The 22,579-nt window shown below is 38.3% G+C and overlaps 1 protein-coding gene across 1 annotated transcript in view; it reads left to right on the forward strand.

Moving 5' to 3' along the window:
• Positions 1 to 22,579, forward strand: part of Nup205 (nuclear pore complex protein Nup205) — a 676,487-nt gene that overhangs the window by 573,879 nt on the left and 80,029 nt on the right. The window contains exons 28-29 of the mRNA XM_067147168.2: positions 4,831 to 4,963; positions 13,788 to 13,920. Of these exons, the coding sequence (XP_067003269.1) occupies positions 4,831 to 4,963; positions 13,788 to 13,920 (266 nt within the window). The remainder of the gene's footprint in view (positions 1 to 4,830; positions 4,964 to 13,787; positions 13,921 to 22,579) is intronic.

Below are 22,579 nucleotides of genomic sequence, written 5' to 3' on the forward strand. Positions count from 1 at the left end.
CCAATGACGGCAATGTGAAACGAGCAATGAATAAGTAAATTAGACACAAAAGATATCACGGATCAAGCGTCAGAACCACCCACGCACACACAGAGACTAAGGGGTTAGGTCGCCGAAATAAAGGGATGTATAAGAACGTCAACGCACAGCGCATAACAAAATAAACAACCGCTCTCGAGCTCAGACAATATGAACCAGAAAGTGGTCCATCTTAAAGAGACGGAGTGTCTCCAACACCAAAACACACAGAAACAGGCCAATCACATTGTTAGCTTGTATTCATACAAAGTCTATGTAGAGGACATGAATTATACAGAACACGCGATAAAATAATACAACATGAGCTCAAGCGGAATGTTACTGAAGCGACATGAGTAAAAGGTCTCGGCCGGCACACGGAAAACAATCTCATACACACACACACACACACACACACATGAATCCGTGTCTGTTCTCAAAACAAACATAGAAGATCGGTAATGAAAATACCGAAAGAAGCATGTAAACATACATAAAGTTAACACACAAATAAATTAGAAACACATGTAATGAGTGAAACCTTTCTAACCCAACCATGGTGAGCACAGAACGAAGCAATAATAAAACCAAGAGAAGATTAAAGAAAATTAAATACCTCAATTACATAAGTAAATAACATTCTCGAAAGGCCGAGATATGTACAAAGACATCTTGAATCTGTTAAAATATCATTATATGCCACAAAGGCAGCTTGGAAATCCAATCCTTCCTTCTTTTCAAGTCAAAACTCCCCACACAACCCACCAGAAAGGTAACCCAACAAGACGGGGCAGAAAAAAATGCTTTGACCTATGCAAACGTACGAGATGCTATCTACCGGAATAAGGAAAGATTACATAGTGGTAACAACACATGATGGGAAAAAGTAACAGTCATAGACACAAGAGTTCGCTAGGAACATGAAGACTTCAGAAAAGGCAAACGTACCATAAAATTATATGGTGCGGTTGAAAAGTTAGGTTGTTTCACAAATAGGAAAATTCCTCTCAGTTTTAATTACTGCGTTGATGGGCTGAAAATTCCCTTTGGGGATCATTGTAAGTACCTAGTTGTTAATATTAGAAAAGACCTTCATTGGGGTAATCACGTTAATATGATTGTTAATAAAGGGTATAGATCTCTGCACATGGTTATGAGGGTATTTTGGGGGTTGTGATAAGGATGTAAAGGAGAGGGCATATAAGTCTCTGGTAAGACCCCAACTAGAGTATGGTTCCTTTGTATGGGACCCTCACCAGGATTACTTGATTCAAAAACTGGAAAAAATCCAAAGAAAAGCAGCTTGATTTGTTCTGGGTGATTTCCGACAAAAGAGTAGCATTACAAAAATGTTGCAAAGTATGGGCTGGAAGACTTGGAAGAAAGGAGATGAGCTGCTCGACTAAGTGATATGTTACATGTTATAATTCTCATGTTCTGGTCCGTATTGAAATGTACAATGAAGTCAAATAAATATTAAAATTTATTTATTCCACCTATTCAACACATAAATAGAGATTTTAATTAAGAAATTAAATCTTGAATAAAATTATAAGGACATGGTTTGCCCTTTAATTAAGAGCATCTTCAGCCTTAATCTCAATCTGAAAGGTAATTAATCAGGTAGCTGATTGTATTAAAATTACATATGAAAGTGAGGATGATGTTGGAAATGTGCTTCAAATGGTTAACAATAGTTATGATATTCTTAAAATGAAGCCTTAATGTCTGTCTGTTAGGTCATCAGCCCAGAGGCTGGTTGGATCCTCAAATAGCATCATTAAAGGTTATGCGGTTATAAGGAAACCCCAAAAAACCAACGGCAGCACCAAAATGAGGCGTAGTAGGCAAGAAGAAGAGTGAGGTAGTTTGCCATTCCTTTCCTCACTGGGTCAGAAAGTACTATTGCAGCACGACTGACCCTATGAGCAGCACCGTTCATAACACTCAAATGCACTAGTTGTGCTCTGAATGTCATTACTCAGCACTACCCATATCCCAGCAGCTTCCATATTGTCAAACCATGGATGTTGACTGGGACTTCGGTGGATGCTACACTTTACTCTGGCCTGTGCCAAGAGATGGAAGCAAACGTACTGTATCCATCAAGAAATGACAGCAGGCACAGAAGCCTTAATAAAGTCTTAAAAAACAAATAATCGTAAATTTATACACTTTCTTGAATGTCCTTGTTTAAAAATTGGTAACAAATTGTATACTGGTAATTTTATAAGAACATAAACTGTTACATTAAACCTTGTAAAGTGGCGTCCTGTGGAGGTTGAGGGCGTTAGAATAATGATAAAAGAACAAAAATAGTTGATAATTCCAAATGGAGTATTAAAACATATTAAAGCTAGTAAAGAGACGTTACCGTTGCTCACTTCAAGTGAAGTTTATAATAAAATTGTTACGTTGGGACAAGTAAAGCAGGGCCTTGTGATGGTTGAGGGTGTTAGATAAAATTATCGGGTTTTGAACAGTTCAAGCATCAGGATAATGATGAAGAATGTAGTTAATAACTCCGAGTGAAGTTTAAACACAAATTTAAAAAATTAGTAAAGAGACGTTTCTGCTGCTTAGAACAAGTGGGGTTTATAATAATATAGAAATGGTTAGACTGTTGTAACTCTCGTGCGAAGAGATAAAACTGTAGTCTTCTAAAAGCACGAGTGAAGAAGAGTGCTTGATGGTAAGCAGCTGTGTTAAATATTAGCTGGAAGGAGTGATTGTAGTCTCTTGTATAAAGTCAAAAGGGAAATTAGGTTTGAAGTCTGTAACAATAGGAGAATTACGTGTTAAAGAATGAATTTGAATGAAAGGAGAGTTCAAAGAGAAATCAAAGTGTGTAAAAACGCTTACCTCTTTATTAATGTTGAAATTGGTTAACGTAAAGATGAGTTGGAGAGAAAACGTGTGTAATTTAATTTATTTTTAATTGTAATAGTGTTAAATAGTTGCTATGGTAGCGTTGAAATGACTGATATTTAAGTTACTGGTGTTACAGATGATGTGAGATTAATGGAGGAGAGGGTTGAAGCGGTGTGTCGAGTTTATAAGTTATTGGTCGTGGCGGGTAGTGAGAAAAGAGTTTAATTCTTAGAACAATATAAAGAGAAACAGTATCATCAGTATCAAGTGGATTTCAAATAAAAGAGCCAGCCTATAGTTAATCCTTTGTGAGGAGATAAATTAGCCTTCGACTTTATAAGAGAGACTACAATCGCTCCTTCCAGCTAATATTTAACACAGCTGCTTACCATCAAGCACTCTTCTTCACTCGTGCTTTTAGAAGACTACAGTTTCATCTCTTCGCACGAGAGTTACAACAGTCTAACCCTTTCTATATTATTATAAACCCCATTTGTTCTAAGCAGCAGAAACGTCTCTTTACTAATTTTTTAAATTTGTGTTTAAACTCCACTCGGAGTTATTAACTACATTCTTCATCATTATCCTGATGCTTGAACTGTTCAAAACCCGATAATTTTATCTAACATCCTCAACCATCACAAGGCCCCGCTTTACTTGTTCCAACGTAACAATTTTATTATAAACTTCACTTGAAGTGAGCAACGGTAACGTCTCTTTACTAGCTTTAATATGTTTTAATACTCCATTTGGAATGATCAGCTACATTTTTTCTTTTATCATTATTCTAACGCCCTCAACCTCCACAGGGCGCCACTTTACAAGGTTTAACGTAACAATTTATGTTCTTATAAAATTACCAGTATATAATTTGTTACCAATTTTTAAACAAGGACATTCAAGAAAGTGTATAAATTGACGACTGTTTGTTTTTTAAGACTTTATTAAGGCTTCATTTTAAGAATATCATAACTATTGTTAACCATTTGCTCACCATTTGAAGCACATTTCCAACATCATCCTCACTTTCATATGTAATTTTAATACAATCAGGTACCTGATTAATTACCTTTCAGATTGAGATTAAGGCTGAAGATGTCCTTAATTAAAGGGCAAAACTTGTCCCTATAATTTTATTCAAGATATAATTTCTTAATTAAAATCTCTATTTATGTATTGAATAGATGGAACAAATAAATTTTAGTATTTATTTGACTTCATTAAGTGATATGTTCCGAGCTGTCAGCGGAGAGATGGCGTGGGAGGACATCAATAGACGAATAAGTTTGAGTGGTGTCTTTAAAAGTAGGAAAGATCACAATATGAAGATAAAGTTGGAATTCAAGAGGACAAATTGGGGCAAATATTCGTTTATAGGAAGGGGAGTTAGGGATTGGAATAACTTAACAAGGGAGATGTTCAATAAGTTTCCAACTTCTTTGCGATCATTTAAGAAAAGGCTAGGAAAACAACAGATAGGGAATCTGCCACCTGGGCGACTGCACTAAATGCAGATCAGTATTTATTTATTTATTTATTTATTTATTTATTTATTTATTTATTTATTTATTTATTTATTTATTTATTTATTTATTTATTTATTTTTATTTATTTATTTATAAACACTAGTTCCGTGAGAACATTTCCGCATTCATATCACTTCTCAGCCATGTTTCAATTCCTGTTACAATATCTGGTAAATAGACCTAGTTCTACCATAAATACTTGGCTTTTCACACATGAAGATCAAATTACACGATACTCAGTAATGTCCTTCCTTACACTTGTAGGAACACAAAATCTCTTGGCAGAAATTGGTATTTAAATGAAGATATTGAAACAACATCAATAGAAAGTAGAGCAAAGAGTAGTTTAACTTACACTGTAATAGGAGTGACCAGTGAGGGAGGTTTAATCATGCTTTGAATCTTCTCGTTTTAGTGCCTTGAACATGGACTTGGATTTCATTCCATCTGTGGGTAGTCGCTACTTACAGATTATCTTTCCTGCTCTTTGCTTGTGTAACAACATTTTGACTTCGCTGGGTCCTGATAATCTGTCCTGCTGTATTCAGGTATGTTCATTTCTGTGATATGATAAAAAGTGGTACCAAATCTCTCACTTGAAGATCATTTTAACAGGCTGGAAACAGTTCTGTGCTAATGCATTTAATTAATGTCTGGTGGGGGAAAATATTAACACTGCTAATGAAACAAGAAGGGTGGGTGCCAGGATGACAAAGTTTCCTTTCATGGCTGCATTGTACTTAAAATAGACTGTAAGTATAAGGTGGTGTTCAGCACATACAGTATATTCCAAAGAGATATTAAAGTACAGAACAAAAATGGCCTACCAGACACCAGTGGGATCCAAATCCTCAACCTTTCGATTTCACGTAGGATGTTCTTACCAGCTCAACTGTGGATGCCTAGATCATATTTGTTCTGTTGGAAAGGATGTAAGCTAACAGTATAGCTACTACTACTATCACATTACTGTAGAGTGTGCACAAGTCACCCATTCTTAGCCAATTTAATGAATTTTCACACGTTGTACAACCTAAGATGTTGAAAGCCTATTTAGAGTTTCCATTATTTAAAATTATTTACAGTTGTTTCCTATGATTTGGGAGTAATCCTTTTCTTGTTCACATCTAAAACATACTGTTGAGGGTGGGATAAACAGGTTAATTATAAAATAAAAACTACATTTCATTGTATAAGAATCGCTTCCACTTTATAGACAGTGATGAGGACCTAAAAATGTTGCCACATAATGATCACATGTTTAACACGATCATCCAGAATTATGAAAAAAATCTGAGGTAGACTCATACATTTCTAAAGAAAGTTTGTTTATGATGGCAACCATAAGCCTACAAGTTTCCTCACTGTAGCATCAGCATATTATTTTATGCTGCCAATAATACACTTTCATAGCTGGTAAAGAAAATTTAGAAGTTGGAGTTTAGAATGTATCGAAAGGGATATAATTATTTCATACTGTTGAAACTAAATACTGAAATCGGTTAACACTAGTACCGTGGTAATCCATATACCCTCTAGAACTGCGGCTGGGACACTTATGACCCACCTCTCTTTTTTGTGATTATTAATGAATGGATGGGGATTTGGTAACTAAAGAATATACCGGTACGTGTGCTAGATAATTTGACATTTAGAATATTAGGAATACAAATACAATTGTGTAACTTAAGTGGCGAATGTCAGTGATGTACAGTATGCTGCAAATAGTCTTTTAGCAGGAATGGCACTTCACAAACGATTTGTTTCCTTTGCACTTGGACTTTGCCTGACAACAAGTGCGCTTTTCCTGTCTCTCAGGAATCTCGACTGGAACCATGGTGGGGGCATTTGCAATCCTAGTTGCTGCATATTTCTCAGCGAGTTCTTCACCCAGCTGCAGAATGAAGTCCCTGCTTTTCAGTTTCTTTTCATTCAGTGCGATGTACACTACCCAGGCATTCATTCCTGCAAAATCCAGCAAGTTGTAGAACGTATGAACTGGCCAGCACCTGGATGGTGTCTTGGTTGAGTATTTGCGAGCCATTTGATCAACCACATCTACTCCACATTTTGTGCCATTGTAAAATGTGACTGTGTCTGGCTTCTTCTTTTTGTTACCAGGCTCTGTTTTCACATTAGGGTGTATAGTGCTGAGAACAAGAACATTTTTGTTGCTCTTTCCCTGATAGATTGTCAACAACGTATCATGTTTTTTTCAGCAATACTGTGCTGTGAAAATTGTGTTTTGCCTTTTTCACGCATACTGGCACTTCCCTGCATGCCTTGTTCAATGTACCGACACGACTTGTTGCATTTGATTTCCGTGTTTCAGAGAGAGATAAGGAGGTGAAGAAATTGTTACATGTGACATTTCTTCCCTTCTCCGTATAAGGTTCCATCAACTTCTTTTTTACAAAATCATCAAGGCGCTTGTTATTTGGCCTAGCATCATCTTTCTGAGATACGAGAAAGCGTTCACAACATACTTGGAGTCTTTGTCTACCACCATCCAATACTTCTGCCCATATTTGTCTGGTTTCGTGGCCATAAACTGCGTAAATTTACAGTGGCATTTAGAAAGGAAGAGCTGCTTGTCAACCGTTATATATGCTCCAGGTATATAGCTACATTGGGGACAGCGAGTCCAGTTCTAAGCCTTTAGGTCCTATGGCACCGCAAATGTACAGTATAGCAAGAAAGGCTTCCATCTCCTCAATCTTTAGACACCAATCATCTGACATCAGTACACGATATGCCTCTGTCTCAGTACATCTCACAATATGTTTCAAAATCTTGTCCATGATCATAAGTTGCCAAGCACTTACGCAAGTCTCATTCACATTACGTTTAGCATGTGCAGTAGGTCCAGCATGATCTCTGAACACAATTTGAGCTCCACGTCTATCAGCTGTAACATCACCAGTTACCCCAACTTTCCAGGTTGTACCATCTGGAGATACAATTTCTGTACCTGGTGGAAGCTGAATCAGGCTCTCAACACAAAACCTGCCTCGTTTCACTGATGGTGCATCCTCTCTGTTATCATCAAATTGTACAATTCCTTGACCATTGGGGATGGCCTTCTTTCCCGATGAAGGAACTGAACCGTGCTCCTGACCACGTCTCCTTTGACAACCACGAGAATTCCCACGCATTGCAAGATTTGGTTAGATACTGTACAATGATAATGTCTGTCTCAGTTTTTCCACCCGAAAATAATATTTACAGCAAGTAAAATGTACTTGGCTATCTATATAAACCTAATAGCTCGAGCATAAATATCACAGTGATAAAGAAATTATAAAGTAAATACTTTTAGGCCTGCAGGTCCATAAATTGTGAAATGAAAGTTTAGAGATGCATACATGCTGTATCAGGATTTGCTACAGCTTCAAGTGGCATGACGCCATATTCTGGTGACGAATCTGAAGGTATGAGCTGTGTGATCCTTCATCAGACGAAAAATCCAAGGGTTCCCCTTCAGATTCCTCATCGGAAATGTCTTTTATGGGATCAATAATATTTTGTTCAGCAGTAAGCCACTGTCGTCTATTCACACACTATTTACACACCGATACTGCAAAACTATTGCACAACAAAGCATGAGTAGTGTCCTTACTCCACAATTGTTCAGATGTGACCAAGCGGTTTCGTACCCCTCCCTTCCTCTGCAGCCAATGCGATGTTACCAGCTTGGGCACAGTATATATGCTTGGAGAATCCCGGTGACACATGGACTAAAAGTATAAGAAGCTAAATGGAAGAACAGATGTTAACACATTATTATCAATGATGGATCAAATCTGACCCAGCTGCGGTTGTCGTGTTAATCAAAACTTCATGGATTGTTATAGTAAATTTCCCTTTGTTTGGATGCCATCGGTGAGAAATATTAAAAAACTCTCTTAATCACTGTTCTAAAACTTCTGCAGGCGTGCTTGCTTGCACATTCTCCCATTACATAGAAGTCGCAAGCAAAGGAACAGTCTCGTCAGAACGCCATGCTCGGTTATCACAGTTGCTTTCAAGTTGCTCGTAGGAAAGGAAGTGTATTGACAAGGTGGATTCAATCATATACGTATTGTTATAAATACTTTTAAATAGGAAAGGAGATGGTTGATGCAGTCTATACAAGAGGAAACCATCTTCTATCCCTGTATGGTTCACAATCCTTACAATGGATAGTGCAACACTCCACATCTGACAATGTTTGGTGTGGGCCATCATCTTAGGGATGCTATAAGTAAACACTTGCAGCCATTATTGTGAGAGCCCTTCACACCCACAATGAACATACCATCAAACAAAATAAATAACTCACGAGATTTTTTTATTTCTAACTTCAGATTTTCAAGTTATGTTAGGCACATATGGACTAACCATACAGTAAAACCTGTATTAAATGTACCCTCTATTAAACAGAAATTTAACTTGAACGCAAAATTACCTCAGTCCCTTGATTTGGTGTAAAATGTCATGCAAATTATTCTCGGTTAATCGGAAACTGTCAAGCACAAAAACGGAAAATAAAATAATGACCTTAACCCTTAGAGCTCACGTGGTGCGCCATGCCTGACAAATAAATAATCCTGCACAAATCCTATATCGGGCAGTGCCCAACACTGTTTTCTTCTCTGTATAACTCCTTTGTCGGGTTACACACACAGTAAGCTACTGCCATCAGTTGACGGCAATTTGAAGCTCTGTATTGCTATAATCTCTTTGAACTTGGGCTTTGTGAAGGGTTCTTTGAAGACCATGCAAGTTTGTAAACAGTCGTTGCTTAGCATGGCATCGTTCGAGGGGCATGAGAAGTAGTTAGCAAGACTTTTAGACGAGAGTGATGTTGATTTGAATGACAGTGGAGCAATTTTTAATTAATTGGCAAAGTTATTGCAGAATTAGATTGTGTTATTGAATTCAGTTATGAAAACCATGATAACGAGAAAACTCTCTACTGATGGCTGGAAGGATTACGACTTCAAACGAATCCCATTCACAGATTTGTCTAGTTACAAACTACACCGCGGGACTAAACCTTTTCAGTTATTTATGACTGACGGGTTACGGGTTATGATGGATTGTGCATGAAACTAACTGGTATGCTAATGTGAACATTCAGAAGGTTACTGGTCTAAATGGTTGTTTAACTTCAGTTATTGTCATCCTCAGAGGAGAAGTAAAGACTGCAGTTTTCAGTGACCAACAAGTGAAGGACAACGACATGAGACATTCTTTTTCTGTAATGCTTGTACAAGAGAGCTTGGATTACATCCTCGCAAGTGTTTTGAGAAGTTCCACACTAAACACATTATTACTGATGAAACTATGACTGTCTTGAGATATTTTCAGGGCTAAAAATGCTGAACTTTGCATATGAGTATTATACTTGTATTATATTTAATTTGTATTTGTTTTATTTCATTTTTATAAATACAGTAGAAGTCCATTATAGCAAGTACAGGATATAACGAGAACCCTGTTGTAACGACAGGTCCACTCATCACCTCAGGTGGCAGATTCCCTATCTGTTATCTTCCTAGCCTTTTCTTAAATGATTGCAAAGAAATTGGAAATTCATTGAACATCTCCCGTGGTAAGTTATTCCAATCCCTAACTCACCTTTCTATAAACGAATATTTGCCCCAATTTGTCCTCTTGAATACCAACTTTATCTTCATATTGTGATCTTTCGTACTTTTAAAATCACCACTCAAACTTATTTGTCTACTGTCATTCCACGCCATCTCTCTGCTGTCAGCTCAGAACATGCCACTTAATACCAACATAATGGTCCATTATTGGACAGTATAAATTTTCCAGCTAACTCATTCTTGGTTGCCAGCGTTTCGCCCCAGTGTGGCTAAGTTGGGCTTATTACATTGGTATTATAAATTTACTCATTCAGGGCAAATATTTCAGGTTCCCTATGGGAATCAACATCTATATCACATACCACTTAGTCGAGCAGCTCGCCTTCTTTCTCCCAAGTCTTCCCAGCCCAAATTTTGCAACATTCTTGTAGTATCATGGAAACATATTGTACGTCCCAGCAAAATAATAATAATGATTATGGTTTGAGAAAACCAACTCAAACAGCAACCTCTATCCAACAAGATTCTACACACCCACAAGCATATAAACGAGCTTCCTATAACACCCTAATTTTTCATGCATTTAACACTCCAATGTCTAAAAAAGATTTAAATGATGAATTAAACACCATCCACACTATTGCAAAATTAAATGGATTTAACAATTCTTTCATAAACCGCATTATTAATAAATTCAAACACCGCCCCAAAACCACATTAACAAAAGATAAAACCAAACCCACTGCATTTTCCACCTTTACATTCTCCCAAAACGCTTATAAAATCACCAACATTCTTAAAAAAACATAACATGAATATATCTTTTAGAACCAAAAACAGAAATCTTGATTTATTACACAACTCTAATTCAATTAATAAATCTAATGTTTTTTATAAATCTGGTGTGTATAGATTCCAATGCAATAACTGTAGCTCTTCGTATATTGGACAGACAGAACGTAACTTTAATATCAGATACTCTGAACACATCAACGCTATAAAATACAACAAACTCTCTGCAATAGGACAACACATACAAGATTCTAATCATAATTTCACAAGTATTGATAAAGACATAAAAACACTACTGAAAATTGTTTTATTCATCTTGACCAATACTTCAACCCCAATTTGAATTTAAATTATATTTCTGAAAAACATAATATTTTATTCAACTTCCTTATCCGCGTTTTCAAAAATGCTATACAAACCCAGATTCAATATTCCAGTCCTTATATAGTTCCCACCAACATTTTCCACTGCCTATAACGCACCCTCCCGATCCACCATAAACTACTTCACCTCCTCATTTATTTCCCTATTCTTCCCTTTATTTTATTCATTATTTTTCTGCTTCAACTTTTTCTTTTCTCATTACATTCCTCTTTTTCAATCTCCCTTTTGAATTACATTTTCTAACATCTCTAATGATTTTGACTACTTCAACTTTCAAATTTATATTTTACACTATTCTTAAGTTCGACCTCAACTCTTACCTTCAAAAATATCTCACGCTATGTCATCGCGCTTCTCAACTGTTCCAATATTGTGCTTTTTAGTATTTTTTTTTCTCTATGTCATATGTTTTAATAACTTCATTGATCTAACTTACGAAACTTTTGGAAGCACAGTGCCGATCTACTCTTCGGGAACTTGCTCCGTAGTACAGTTGCATATTTGATCTTCATAATTTTTGGATCTATCGACGGGCAGTGCTATTACCTAAAATTATACCGTGTCTCATAAACTGCAATTGAACTCGTCAAGAATTTGCTCAGTACTATATTTGGATACGTATTTGCTTATGGACTCCTTCCCATACAGTGCTCTCTAATGTTTATGTCTATTAACGTTCATGATTGACACGCAGTATCCTTAAAATTGTACAGTGCCTTATAAACTGCAGCTGATAAATATGTGTGTTATAGTGCTTCATAAACTGCATCTGACAGTATCATCTAAACTTCATATTCTTACATGTGCCTCTTTCAATGCACAGTGCTCCCTAAAGATTTTAGTGCTTCACTATTAGCAACCTACAGAATTCTTTATACTTCACCAGTTATTTATTTGTGCATTGTTTTACACCTGTTTGTGATCGGCTGATGATGACCAAAAGTACTGGTCAAAACTGGTACCAATTTTAATTAAATAGGAATGTAAACGTACATTTCTTATTTTAATAGTATTGAAAGGTTGAACCATTTTATACTTTCTTTCAACTTAGTAGTGAACTCACTTCAATACGGAACAATATGAAATTCTTATCTCTTAAATGTAGGTTGTGCCTTTGATAGGCTTGGAAAGTGTGAAATTTCGGAAAGAGATTTCTAAGTGTAAATTGATAGAGCAATAACGCTCTTCATATTGATGTTAAAAAACTTGGGAGACCCTTCTCCTTCACTGTTCGTTAATGGGAGCAGTTGTGCTCATGTATATGTATGTTGGGTATTCAGCCCGTAGGCTCGTTTGATCCTCCACAGTTTCACCAACAGCTGCCATAGATAGCCTAGGTGTCACTGAAGAGGCATACTAGGGAAATGAGGAGTGAGGTAGTTTCCCATTGCTTTCCTCACTGAGCCAGAAGTTGCTATTACATATCAGTCTGCCAATCCCACTGAAATGCATGCACCCACTGACACTATGAGCAATATTTACACACCATTCGTAACAGTGACTGGCTGCATAAGGAATGGTATTACTAGCATCGTTCATACCTCAGTCACTTTCAGATTATCAGAGCCAAGGAGGAGACTGTGACTGGTCAATGAAAGTAACAAATTTATTCTAGCCCATGTCAGAAGACACAGTGCATTTTCTAAATGTTGTCACCTATCTTGTAAGCAAATTTTTGGTGCCTGAAATTGTAAAGTCTAACTTTGAAAAGAAACCAAAAGATAGCTGATAAAGAAATATAGCTATAATTTTGAAGTTTTAAATTAATCTTCTGATTGTCTTATATTGACCCATTCATGTCCACACCTTCTTTCACCTTTAGCCACCACAAAACCAAGGTAAAAAAACTAATCTGGGAATTCTTAACCAAAAGCAACAAAGATAAATTTACAAAAAGAAATAATCTAACCAAATGGGAGAAAACATTCTCCTACTTTTCAACTACTTGCCTTGGGAACCTACGGGTGCCTGGCACGTCGAACACCTTCCATAGACTCCCAGGTAAAATTGACAAACGAAACGAGGCAACACACAATCTCTTAGCTGCCCCAAGGGCAACAAATTGAAATTATACAACAGGAATTAGGATACCTCGTATCATAATTGCAAGCCAATGAAATTAATACAGATAGTGATCAATTTGGATAGATAATTATGGAGGGAAAACTGTTTATTATAATAATGTTATTTGCTTTACGTCCCACTAACTACTCTTTTACGGTTTTCGTAGACGCCAAGGTGCCGGAATTTAGTCCCGCAGGAGTTCTTTTTCATGCCAGTAAATCTACCGACACAAGGCTGACGTATTTGAGCACCTTCAAATACCACCGGACTGAGCCAGGATCGAACCTGCCAAGTTGGGGTCAAAAGGCCAGCGCCTCAACCGTCTGAGCCACTCAGCCCGGCAAAACTGTTTATTAAAGTTTCTTTCAGATGTATTGTGTATTGAGTATGGTGAACCTTTTAGTTGTATATTTTTTTATACTATACAGTCAATGTGGAACAAACCAAACATGAGATTCTTGTATTGTATAGAATCCTTAATTGGTTTTGTCGGAGGTTGCTTCTTTCTATAGTTGACAGCCTTATTTGCATTTTCCAGATCCAGCACTTCTTACTAAGCCACAATGAGACTGTAGGCATGGTGCTGCGGTGTGGGAACCCACTGATCCAGACTAAGTTCTTGAAGGAGTTGTCCTTATTTACTGGTTTGATTGCACGGACAACAACAAAAGGTAAGTTATCTTTTGCTGCAGCTTTTCTGAGTTCACAAGAGAGATAGGAACATGAAACGGAGCACGCAATAACAGGTCGATGTGGCTCTCTTCGCATCAGTCACTTTTCTTCTCAGACTCAGACACTCATTTCTGCTTTCCCTCCTTCAGGGGCTTTCTTGACAGATAGGGGAAGTGAAAGCCAGATAAACTCAAGAGAAGAGACAAAAAGATAAAGATGAAAGCAGGTGGTAAAGGACAGAACACAGGAAAAACACAAAGGGATGAAAGGATCCCAGCAGAATAATACAAATATTGGAGTGGTACAAACAAGTGACAAATCAAGTCGTATGAAGAGAGATAGGAACACATACTAGGATAAACATGGTGGTAGTAATAATAATAATATATTTTACTTATTCTGATAAAGTTAGGGATGTACTCCCTTTCTTACACTGAACCAGTCTTAACCTATAACTAGGGACATGAAAAATTAGCATCTATTTGTTTCAAAATTAGCATCTATTTACAAAGTTAAAATAATCGCATGGTATTATTAATTTTAATGATTCCAAGTTTATGAAGTGCAATTATTGTCCTTGGTTCACACACAATATAAATTCATTGTTCAAACGAAAGCATTGTCAGTACTTCGGCATTGCTTTTTTTTTCAAATTGCACCGTCTTGTCTGTAATCACTGTGTTATAGTGAGAGCACGTGCTCGCTATCTACATTGGTGGTTGGGGTCCACAACAACTCAAGACAGTATTTAGCAAATATGCTGAACTCTGTCTGAACTGCAGTTAATGCAAGAATGACATCACATTTTTCACTTTCTTTCATTTGGGTTTGAATTTCAGGTTTCAGAGAACAGTAACCAGACCAGATTTCATTTTGTGAGAGATTTGTTACTGCAAACAATTTCTCAAGCTCATCTAATTTATCAGAGTTATTCAAAACTATATTTTTGGGATACAAAGCTTGAGAAATTGACACAAAATGCTTATGGTTGGGATCTTTAGCTTTCAATATGGCTAGCTTGCACAGTGAAGAATGAGCAGCTTTGACAAATGCAGCCTGCTGTAGAGGAGTGAGCTTAATCAAAGCATCATTAGTTGCCGCAGAAAACTTCCCCTCACAAATGAAGGTAAAACTGGTGTCAAGGTTATGCAGTTTGGGGTAAAGGAGACCCTTCAAGTTCAGTAAGGAGGTCAACCAATCCAGCTGCATGATCTGTGACAAAAACCATGTGGGAGTGAAGTCTATTCACTTTGGTCACTCAGATCAGTCAGGTACTTAATACCACATTTGTTGAGGTCTTTCATGTCAGACATCTTGAAAAATGTAACATCAGTAAAGTAAGCACTTAAATAGAAGACAGCCTGAAACCAGCAATTCTATCGGGTTATGACAGGTGCAGGAAAAAGCTTTGCTTCCTTTGAAGCACCATACTTTGATGTTAAGAATTGTAGATAATTATATTTTCGCTTTCTTGTGTTCAAAAATGCAGACTTTAACCATCGCAACCACATGATTTAAATCTGTCATTACTGCGACCCAACTGTTGATCTTATGTGCCCAGCACTGTACATGCATTAAATGATCCCCTATGACTACATTTAATGTATCATAACACCGGGTCATGTACGGGGCACTGTCACTAACAAACACTTTAACTGCATGATATGGTACACTATAACTGCGCAGAGCTTCTAAAACAGCACGAGAGCTGTTTGTAGCATTTCCTGCATCAAGAAAATTCACAGAAACAGCGTGCAGCTCTCTTTTCGATCCGGCTGGGACTTGGAATATGATTATAAAAGCACAACGGCCCAATCTATCTGTAGTTTCATCACAGAGTACGTTATGTTCTTCCCCACTAGAGCCTCTGCTGTTCTTTTCTGGTGGTCAGATGCAACTTCTAGAAAGGAAGAAGGACCTCAAATTATAACAAAATAATTTAAAATTACTGGATCAATTGGGTACAGGTAAGATAGTTCGATATGGTAATTACACACTCAAATTCGGTATCCTTCACTTTTGCGCGTGGTTTCGATGTCGTAATACCCGAACCATACCCGATCAATGAAATCGAAACTTACCCGTAAATATACACTATGTGATCAAAAGTATCCGGACACCTGGCTGAACATGACGTACAAGTTCGTGGCGCCCTCCATCGGTAATGCTGAAATTCAGTATGGTTTTGGCCCACCCTTAGCCTTGATGACAGCTTCCACTCTCGGAGGCATACGTTCAATCAGGTGCTGGATGGTTGCTTGGGGAATGGCAGCCCTTTCTGCACTGAAGAGAGGTAGCGATATTGGTCGGTGAGGCCTGGCACGAAGTCGGCATTCCAAAACATCCCAAAGGTGTTCTATAGGATTCAGGTCGGGACTCTGAGCAGGCCAGTCCATGACAGGGATGTTATTGTTGTGTAACCACTCCGTCACAGGCCGTGCATTATGAACGGGTGCTCGATCGTGTTGAAAGATGCAATCGCCATCCCCGAAGTGCTCTTCAACAGTGGGAAGCAAGAAGGTGCGTAAAACATCAATGTAGGCCTGTGCTGTGATAGTGCCACGCAAAACAACAAGGGGTGCAAGCCCCCTCCATGAAAAGCACGACCACACCATAACACCACCGCCTCTGAATTTTACTGTTGGCACTACACATGCTGGCAGATGACGTTCACCGGGCATTCGCCATACCCACACCATGCCATCGGTCGCCACATTATGTACCGTGATTCGTCGCTCCACACAACATTTTTCCACTGTTCAATCGTCCAATGTTTACGCTCCTTAACCAAGCAAGGCGTCGTTTGGCATTGACCTGCGTGATGTGTGGCTTATGGGCAGTCGCTCGACCATGAAATCCAAGTTTCTTCACCTCCCGCCAAACCATCATACTACTTAGAGTGGATCCTGATGCGGTTTGGAATTCCTGTGTGATGATCTGGATAGATGCCTGCCTGTTACACTAAAGACCCTCTTCAACTATCGACGGTCTCTGTTAGCCAACAGACGAGGTCGGCCTGTGCGCTTTCGTGCTGTACGTGTCTCTTCACGTTTCCACTTCACTATCACATCAGAAACAGTGGACCTAGGGATACTTAGGAGTGTGGAAATCTCGCGTATATACTTCTGACACAAGTGACACCCATCGTCTGATCGCGTTCGAAGTCCATGAGTTCCACGGAGCGCTCCATTCTGATCTCTCACAATGTCTAATGACTACTGAGGCCGCTGCCATGGAGTACCTGGCAGTAGGTGGCAGCACAATGCACCTAAGATGAAAAGCGTATGTTTTGAGGGGTGTCCGGATACTTTTGATCACATAGTGTACTTCACGTAGAGTTCTCACACATGGCAGCTCTTCATTTGAAAACTCAGTTATCCAGGCTCTTAGCTCTTCGCTTTCCAGTTTTTCCAGAGGTATATTTGCTTTGTCAAATATTTCAACTGTGTGTTTCGAGAAGTTATCTATGGAAATTTTTTGTCGTTTACAACTATCTGTGTAAGCACAGAAAATTGCTTTCTTTGAGACGTACTAGCAGCAGGGGTTGAACTTTCGTTATCGCGTTGCTTACCCACGTGTTTTTTCAGATTTAATATGTTTCACAATGCTTTTTTTTTTTCCACCCAACTTGGCAAGTACAATACTTGCAAAACACTGTCGCTGAATCACTACACAGGCGTCGGAAAGAACTATCTTACTTGGAGGCAAATTCTTCCTCCAAACCAGAGGAGAAACCCCCTCTTCACTGCTAATTTGGAATAAAATGAATATAGAATTTAATAAAAGTGAAGAGGAAGAAGCTTTTCTTAAGAAACAATAGCTCTTTTCAAGGTTGAATTTTAAGTTATTTAGTGAATGCTATACGTTGGATTAGGCCTTAAATTGTAATTCTAGACCAGGTCATACTACTACTAATACTACTACTATGTGAGCCTTTGCCTTAAAAGTGAACACTGCTCATTCAAAACAGCGCGTCAGAGTAGGGATCGAATAGCTGTAATAATATTATGAACCAGTGTGTGCCAGCAATATCAGGAAATGTATGAACCAGAGGATTGGCATGCTAAAGAAGAAAGTTTTCAAACTCCCCAGCTATTTCCTGCCAATATTCAGTCAGGCTGTTATACTCGGTACGCAGCATTAATCCCATCTATCGGAGACAGACAGATAGACGGACAGACAGACAGAAATTACAGAAAAGTAAAAAGTGCATTTCCTTGTTACTGTGGAAGTGACTGATACAGAAATACCATTCTTTTCAAATTCTGAGCAATGTACAGACAAAACTCTTATTTTATATATATAGATGGCCGAGCAGGCATCAGTTTTTGGTAGTGCTACAAAGTCTCTCATAGTGCATTGGCACTGCCGGTGGCTTCAAGTAGCCTACGCAGTGGCCTCCACGTTATGCACTAGACATGTGTCTTGCTAGGTGTGCTAGGTACCAACTGACGAGCCCAACCTAGCACACGGGGGTGAAACACTGGCAACCAGGAATGAGTAGCTGGAAAATTTATAATGTCCAATAAGGGACCATTTATATTGGTATTATTCAAATTGATGTTCGTAGCACTGTAGTTTCTCAACCCTGGTGAGCTTGTTTCTGTTTTCCTATTTCATTAGAAGGGTGGGCTTCAATACTCCTTAAGTTATTTTGAAAGATCTTCAGTCAGGCAGTGGAAAGAAAGTTGGATAAACATACAAAAGGGGAAGAGACAACAAGATCATCATCACAGTCATCATTTTTCCAGCTCCAGTTTCCTGGTGTAGTGAAACAAGATAATAAGAATATAGGCAGTGACAAGGACATGTTGAGAATTCTATGGCAGGACTGTGTCAAGAAATAAAAGGGGGGAAATATGTTTTAGATAATTGTCAGGTCAGGTCAGGAGCAATCCTGCTACCACATGTGACAGTATACAGTACAACCTGCAACTGTCTGGCTGGGGTCAGGCGGCTAATACCAAACCTGGCAAACTAAGGATGAACCAACGACTATAGGCGGAGGAGTTCTCCTTAGGAGGTTGAGTGAAACCTTTGTGGAGGAAATGCCACATAAATTCACTGAAAAGCTGCTGCCTTGTAGATGTGGCAGGGGACTGCTAAAGGCTAAGGGAGATTGCCCTGACAGAAAAAAAAATCCTCTTTTGTGTTGGACCCAGCAAGTCAACAAGAGAGTAATTGGTGCCCCCTTTCAAAACTAAAACGTGCCTCATATGCAGTGGAATTCAAGTCCTGAATATGACAACATCCTCACATACTTCTGCTAGGTATGACGGCTGGCAGACCAATGATAATCAGCAAGGATATGCTAAGAGGAAAATCTACATGAGAAAGATAAAACAAAAATTGGAACATTGAATATTATAACCCTGACAGGAAAATGTGAAGAGCTAGTGGACCTCATGGAAAGGATTGAGTGAGACAAAATGGAAAGGGAAAGATGTAAAATCATTGAGGAAGGGTTATAAGATCTGTGGACATGGCCACGAAAAGGAACCCTGTAATGGCATAGCATTTGTCATCAGTAAGAGCATTGACATATTGTCGGATGTAGAACATGTCAATGATAGAATAATTAAGCTAAGATATAGGGAAAGAGGTCCTAACCATAATCCAAGTATATGCCCCTCAATCTGGGTGTACTCAAGAGGAGAAAGACACATTCCTGGATGAACTAGAAGAGAATATTGAAGAGAATAATATAATCATGATGGGAGATTTGAATGCCCGAGTTGATGTTGATAGAGCAGGGTATGAAAATGTTATTGGTTCAAATGGCTTTGGAAACAGGAACCAAGAAGGTCTGCTGGACTTCTGTATAACTCTCTTGGTGCCAGGCGGTAGTGCGAGCATCCGCCCTGTAAATTGCCAGAGCCGATCTGGTCAGCCGTTAACAATCCAGTCGGAAGTTGCCAGAGCCGATTACATCGGCCGGCTTAAAATTCTGTGATATACATAATTTTGAGGCAACCTATAGTGACGTGCATACTTTTGTTACAACCTGTAGTAAAGGGGCTACACGTTATTGTGTGCCTGGCCTTGCTTTGGCAGTTGTAAGAGGGTGTTATACCTTTCACAAGAGTCGTTTCCTGTGTTTACAAATACTGCTAACCGGTCAGTAAGAGATTGCTCCTTGCAGTGAGTGGATTTGTGACAGGAAAATGGTATGTTGTTCACGTGATAATTTTTCAGCAGGTATTGATGACAATAAATTAATGCAGTATTTAGAACAATGCGAAGTTAACACGGATAGCGATAGGGAATTTAGTTCAGAGAGTAGCGACGAAATTATACCGGACACGTCCGCGGAATCACCGCAGCTAAAGAAGAGACGTTTAATTGTGTCTAACAGCACTAAAGCTACTCTGAATATGGTGGTAGATGAAACTAGTGATAACGAATATGATGATGATGTCTCTGGAGAACATTTTGTGGAAATTTGTTCCAGTAAACCCGACAACATTCCTCAACCTCCTGTCTCGTTCAAGGAAGTTCCTGGATCTAAACATGCCCTACCATCTGATTCTCCGCCCATATCACACTTCAATTTACTTTTCACTTACTCTCTGCTAAACCGTATAGTCACATATAGTCCTTTATCATTACCTAAATGCCGGTCTCCGTGGGCCAAGTGTAGCGTGCCTGCCTCTCACCCGGAGGTCATGGGTTCGATTCGCGCCCAGGTCAAGAATTTTCGCCTGGTCCTGAGGGTTGGTTCAAGGTTCACTCAATCTAAGTGACTCTAAGTGATTGCAATTGAAGAGATATCTGAGGGTGAGAGGGCGACCCCGGTCTGGAAAACCAAGAATAATTACTGAGATGATCCATCTCAGTGACCACGATTCACTTCGTAAACTGCAGGTACCGAACTGAGCAGCGGTCGCTTAGTAGGTCAAAGTAAATCACGGCTTTAGTGCCATACATTTCTTAATTTCGTAAATTCTGTTGTATTGTGAAATTATTTTTCTAATATATACTACAACCAAAAACGAGAAACTAATTTTTCTGAAAACTAAAAACTATAATATCAATTACTATTTTTTACTTATTTAATAATTCAGAATTATTTTAATACTGTGTTGACCGCACGTAGAAAATTGTTGTCGGTATTTGCCAAACATCGATACATACACGTGAATTTTATCGGTGAGTAAAATTGTCTTGTTTTTATTAGTGACATATGTTTGAATTTTTATTTTTCTCGTTCAAATTAGTTATTCTATAGAATTGTATTTAGAAATACATTATACATAATTACGTATATTCTTTTGTATCGTAAATTATTTTTTTCAAAGTAGATATTGAGAGAGAAAGTGCGAAAATATTTTTCTGTTCCTAAAAATAAATGTTATCGGCAACTATAAATCAACAATAAAACGTCTTTGACTCTTTATATCAATCCAAACCAGTTTCTTATTCTACGTAGTCGATACGTAGAAAATTTCATGCCGGTATTTACTATACACTGGTAGATATACGCGAATTTTAAAATACATGTATTTCCACTGAAAACGGCCTGGCACTTTACAGTAGTAGAATGGAGGCGGAGCTCTGGCCTCTTCCAGCTGATGGGGAGCGGCCGACCAGATCGGCTCTTGGCTCCAAGAGGGTTAAGAAGTAACCTCATAATCAAGAACATCTGTTTCCAGAAAAGACCCAACCATAAAGTAACAAGATACAGCTGAGATGGACAGCAGAAATCTTTAATCAATTATATTATCTCTGATAAAGGAAGCCGGTTTGTTTACAATGTGAAAGTATTGTCAGGAGAAAGTTTGGACAGTGACCACAGATTACTGATGGGAACCTTTAGAAACATCCCAGTGAAAATTTGAAGACCAGGCAAAAACCCAAAATAAGGGTGTGGAAATTGGATGAACCTGAAGGAAAGGAAAACACCAAAGAAGGATCCGTGACCAGCTCCCAACAGATGAGATAGAAAACGGGAGAAAAGGAATGGACCCGATTCAAGAAAATACTTGCGAGCTCAGCTGTTGATATTGTAGGAAAAATGAGTTGTATACCAAAAGAAAAGGAAACTTTTTGGTGGAATGATTCTGTTCAACAACCCATAAAAGTTAGGAATGCGGCAAGACGAGAAAGAAAACCTAAAAGGCACAAATAAGGATTACGTAAAACTGAAAGAACTAGAACAGAAGTATAGAGACATAAAACTCAGAGCAAAGAGAGTAATTAAATCTGAGAAAGAGAAAAACTGGCTTGAATTTACTGACAAATTAGCAGAAGACAGTAAAGGAAATAAAAAACTTCTGTACAGAATTGTGAAAAACAAAAGGACTATTCATGTACCAATTAAAGCATTAGAAAGAGATGATGGAATTACAACCTGGAGAGAGGAAGACATTCAGGAAGAGATTAAAAGGTATTTTTCTTCCTTTTATAATGGAACAGACCCAGCAGAAATCACTCAAGAAGATTTGGAATTGGATACTGAGAACAAGGCTGGAAAAAGCGAGTCCCCATTAACTTGGTTTGAGCTTGAAAATGCTCTGAACACTATGAGCAAAGGCAGATCACCTGGCTTTGATGAAGTGAGCTCTGACATGATTAAAGCTGCTGGAACTCATGGACTTCATTGGCTATTTAGAGTGATGAATGCTGTGTGGAATGAAAAAATCCCAAATGACTGGACTA

This window comes from Anabrus simplex, chromosome 5 (genome assembly GCF_040414725.1).
Source record: "Anabrus simplex isolate iqAnaSimp1 chromosome 5, ASM4041472v1, whole genome shotgun sequence".
Taxonomy (NCBI): Eukaryota; Metazoa; Arthropoda; class Insecta; order Orthoptera; family Tettigoniidae; genus Anabrus; species Anabrus simplex.